Genomic DNA, 5,295 nt, shown 5'->3' on the forward strand with positions numbered 1-5,295 from the left:
GAACCAGTCAATTATAGGCAATCTTTCAAAAGACGTGGCATCTTGCAATACAAACCTGGACTTGGGAGAAATAGTTCTTCAAGCCATCCTTCCAGTTTTTGTCCATCATAAAGGTAAAGACACCTACATAAAGACGTATGCTCTTCTCGATAATGGTAGCACAGGATGTTTTGTCAGTGATAACCTGGCTGAAGAGTTACATGCATCGTCAACCGCTTCATTGTTGAAACTGAAAACCATGCATGGTGTAAATGCAGTCAATACATCCTCAGTAGCAAACCTCATTGTGTCAAACTTAGATGGCCAGAACGACATATGCCTACCAAAATGTTTTACCAGGGAAGATATACCAGTGAGCCATAATCAGATTCCAAATACAAATGTTCTGAAACAATTTCCTCACCTGAAGCAGGTAGCAGATGTGTTGCCAGACTTTAGTCCATCCACTGATGTCGGTCTCTTAATCGGAAGCAACTGCCCTGTAGCACTGCAGCCCCGTTGTATAGTGCCAACTGACAGAGAAAGCCCGTTTGCTGTACTGTATCAACTTGGGTGGACAGTCAATGGCCCTGTTCATGTAAAGTACAACCAAGGAGACAACAACCTTACCTGTAACACAGCCAGCCTTCATGAGGTAGCCAGGGTGACTGAATGTCCCACTCCAGAAAGAATCCTCAAAAAGTTTCATCTGGACTTCAGTGAAAAGGACCAAGGTAAAGAACCTGGCGATAAAGGCAACTCCAGAGAAGATGACCAGTTTCTTAGTATTGCCAAACAGAACATGAAGTTTGTAGACGGACATTTTCAGCTCCCCCTGCCATTTGAAGACAAGGAGGCACAAACAGCAAATAATCGAGAGCAAGCAACGAACGAGCAAAATGGCAGAAGAAGAAAATGTTGGAAAATGATCAGTATCACAGGGATTATGTCGCATTTGTGGATAATTTCTTGGCTTGCAACTACGCCTACAACATACAACCTAGTGAAATCTTCACCTCACCTGAAAGAATCTGGTATCTTCCCAACCATGGCATATACCACCCTAGGAAGCCACAAAAGATCCGGATAGTCTTTGACTGTAGTGCTACCTTTAATGGCTCATCTCTGAATGACAGACTACTGCAGGGTCCTAGTCTCACAAACTCTCTGATAGGCGTCCTTACAAGATTCCGTGCAGAACCAGTGGCATTTATGGCCGATATAGAGGCAATGTTCCACCAGGTAAAGGTGCCCTTAGAACAACATGACCAGCTCCGTTTCCTGTGGTGGCCTGACGACGATCTGCAATTCGAACTCGAGGAATACAGAATGGCAGTCCACATATTCGGTGCTGTATCTTCTCCCAGTATAGCTAACTTTGCTCTCAAAGCTACAGCTGACAAAGCAGAAGAGAAGTATGGAACTGAGGCTGCTGACACAATTAGAAAAAATTTCTACGTGGATGATTGGCTCAAGTCGGCAGCAAATGTAAGGAAAGTTATCCAACTCATCAAGGATGTACAATCAGCATGTGCAGAAGGTGGATTTCGCTTAACTAAGTTTGTATCCAACAGCCGAGATGTTCTTAAATCAAACCCTTCAGAAGATCGTGCCAAACAGATTCAAACTTGTAACTTGGATTACGATGAAATACCCATAGAACGGGCACTTGGTCTTCAATGGCATGTCAGCACTGATATGTTTGGATTCTCAACAGATCTACCTAGCAAGCCGGTGACCAGAAGAGGAATACTATAGACCGTCTCTTCGCTATATGACCCACCTGGTATGGTTTCTCCTGTGATTTTGCCAGCAAAGAAAATTCTACAAGATCTCTGTGTAGACAAAACACTTGGTTGGGATGATGAGATACTACCTGGAGTGAACCACAGATGGAAAGAATGGTTGAGTGGTTTACCGCAGCTCAAAGATCTGAGAATACCTAGATGTCTAAGGCCAGTTGAGATTGGTAGGATTGTATGTAGACAGTTACATCTCTTTTCAGATGCCAGTTCTATTGGTTATGGCTGCGTTGCATACCTGCGTCTACTGGATGAAGGTAAAAACATCAATGTGTCCTTCCTGATGGGCAAGTCAAGGTTGGCGCCAGTAAGAACAGTCACTATCCCTAGGCTTGAACTCACAGCAGTATCAGTATCACTTCAGCTCGGGCAACAACTACTGAACCAGCTCGACATGGAGATTGATGAAGTATCATACTATACTGATTCTACCACAGTCCTTCACTACATCAATAATGAAGCAAAACGTTTCCCAGTGTTTGTGGCCAATCGGGTTCGTTTAATCAGAGATTACTCGCAACCGTCACAGTGGAAGTTCATAGACTTTCGCACCAAGCTAGCTGACATTGCGTCAAGAGGCATGAGTATAGGGCAATTCCTTCATGCTGACACTTGGCTTCATGGACCCAAATTCCTCCACGCTCATGAATCAGAATGGCCAGACTGCTCCATTCCAAGTACACCAGCAGAAACAGTCCAAACCACAGACCTACAACCAGAGATGAATCATTGTATGGAGAAGTTGATCTCTCATTATTCCAACTGGTATCGTTTAAAACGCGCTCTGGCTGTCTACATCTTTCTCAGGGATGTACTTCACTCACGGATCAAGCAGAAACACAAGCTTAAGAAGTACCATAACTCAACTGACCAACCTTTCACGGTGGGACGTCTAGAGGAAGCAGAACTCGTCATTATTAAGTATGTACAACATGTAGCATTTCCTTCCGAATGTGAAAGTCTGTCTGACGTCTCAGGCAAACGAAGCCGAGTGCTGAAAAGTAGTTCCATCTACAAGCTAGATCCCTTCATGGAAGGTAGTGTACTGAGATTGGGCGGCCGCCTTAGCAGACCAGATATTCAGGCTGACATGATGCACCAAATCTTGCTTGCCCATAAAAACCATGTGACAAAGCTCATCATTCAGGACATACATGTCAGACTAGGACATGGAGGTAGGAATCATGTCTTGTCCATTCTCCGAGAAAAATACTGGGTGATTAAAGCCAACTCTACGGTCCGCAATATCCTTTCACACTGTGTCACCTGTCGACGAATGAGGACTCCAGTCTGCAATCAGAAAATGGCAGACCTACCAGCCAGCAGAGTAAATCCGTCACCTCCGTTCACCCACACAGGTATAGATTTCTTTGGGTGAGTGAGTTTGGTTTTACACCGCTTTTAGCAATATTCCAGCAACATCACGGTGGGGGACACCAGAAATGGGCTTCACACATTGTACCCAAGTGGGGAATCATACCCGGGTCTTCGGCGTGATGAGCCAACGCTTTACCCACTAGGCTACCCCACCGCCCCAGATTTCTTTGGGCCACACATGATTAAAGAAGGGAGGAAATATGTCAAAAGGTATGGAGCACTGTTTACCTGTATGGCCAGTAGAGCTATCCACATTGAAACTGCATGTTTACTTCACACTGATTCCTTTATTCAAGCCCTACGACGCTTCACTGTCAGAAGGGGACCAGTCAAACAGAAACTCTGTGACAATGGTACAAATTTTGTTCGAGCAGAGAAGGAACTGCGTGAAGCTGTGATGGAGATGGATCAGGATAGAGTGAAAGAGTATCTCTTGAAGCAGCATATTGAGTGGACGTTTACCCCCCCTGCCGCCAGTCATATGGGAGGGAGCTGGGAAAGAATGATTGGCTCAGTTCGCAAGGTACTTGCTCCTTTGTTGAAAGCGTTTTGCGAGAGGCTAGATGATGAGTCCTACCGGACGCTCCTCTGTGAGGTTGAATAAGTCATCAACTCCAGACCGTTGACCACAGTATCAGATGGCCCTAGTGATCTCAATCCCCTCACCCCTAGTCATCTGCTAATGCTAAAATCTCAAGTGTATTTTCCTCCTCCAGGGCAGTTTCAGAGAGATGACATGTACATGAGACGTAGATGGAGACGGGTACAGTATTTGGCTGGAGTATTCTGGTCACGATGGCGCAGAGAATATTTCCTGACTCTGCATGAACGGCAGAAATGGGCTGTACCCAAACGTAATCTACAAATAGATGATGTTGTACTCATCAAAGACGAGAACTTGCATAGGTCTGAATGGGTGATGGGGCGTGTGATCAGTTGTGAATCTGACAAGTTTGGCTTGGTACAAAGTGTGGAAGTGAAAACTCAGAAGGGTCAGTTGCGTAGACCAGTACATAAACTTCTCTTGTTGCTCGCAAAAGATGAGTAAATGGATGTTGTTCACCAATTTGGTGTGCTGGAGATGGTAAAATATATTGTGAAAGGATATATCTGCATCATTTGTAGGTTTTTTGTTAAACAGTAGGTAACTGTTTAAGAGGCCGAGTATGTGAATGCAGGTTTTGTTTTCAATGCTAATTGGGAATTCTTTTTATAATTTTCTTTTCCAAAAGTAGTTTTCTGTCATTTAAGTTATATTTCAATTATATTCTAACAAGTTACCAAAAAGCAAGAAGTAATTTCAATGGTCTTTTCATGTAATCAGTTTACATAAGAGCCTAGCAGTAAGTCTAGAGAGGAGCCAGGGCATTGTGTGGTCATGTGACCCAAAGCATGTGCAGTTCATGCAATCCAGCCACATGGCACAACAGTGGAAGGCCTCAAGGTGTACATATGTGTGAACAGAGATGGTCTCTGGTGTGAATGACAAGAGTGTTGGAACACAAATGTAAGTTTATTTCATGTATTGGAGGTTATCTATCAATTCTGAAGGTTTGAGTAATGACTTATTTTGAGTATAGTATTTTATCATGCTTATGCTTATTGAATAGGAATTTCAATTCTGAAGTAATGTTTGCATTTCATTGCAGAAATAATTCTATTCTCAATTCATGTTTCATTTGAATTATCATTCAGCCAAGGTAACTACTAACACAGCAGTAATTGTGCCTTAAAGTTATGCTGCTGTAAGTAATTTGTTTGAGAAACTGTTTTATGGTACTGTTTGTCAAAGCATATTTAGTAAGGTATTTTTTGTTTCTTTTTTAGTTTCTGAACCTCGCCATTTAATGAACCTTGCCATTTAATGAACAATGGTCTATCTAAAGGCTAATGGAGGAGACCAGCTTTAATGTTACCAATTCATGGATTTGTGTAGTATTGTGCCGACAGTTTCTAACCGTCCCTTGACATGTGGACTTTTCTTCGTATTTGTAGTTCTTGCATGAACATATAGTTTGGGAGATCTGCCCCGGGACTAGATGATTGTCCTCTGGAGTGGGTATGTAAGTCCCATTTCATTCACAGTACTTTTTCAACGTCCGTGATTTTAATCGTAGTGTGTGTGTGTGTGTGTGTG

General features: G+C 43.1%; 1 protein-coding gene across 1 annotated transcript; it reads left to right on the forward strand.

Annotated features, from left to right (window-relative positions):
• Positions 1-894: 894 nt before the first annotated feature.
• On the forward strand, positions 895-3,762 carry LOC124259655. The gene is made up of 3 exons (XM_046693832.1): positions 895-1,609; positions 1,985-3,139; positions 3,455-3,762. Exons 1-3 carry the CDS (start codon positions 895-897, stop codon positions 3,760-3,762), a joined length of 2,178 nt encoding a protein of 725 aa, XP_046549788.1.
• The last annotated feature ends 1,533 nt before the right edge of the window (positions 3,763-5,295 follow it).

Source organism: Haliotis rubra, unplaced genomic scaffold, assembly GCF_003918875.1.
Source record: "Haliotis rubra isolate DU_JTF1 unplaced genomic scaffold, ASM391887v1 Scf731, whole genome shotgun sequence".
NCBI lineage: Eukaryota > Metazoa > Mollusca > Gastropoda > Lepetellida > Haliotidae > Haliotis > Haliotis rubra.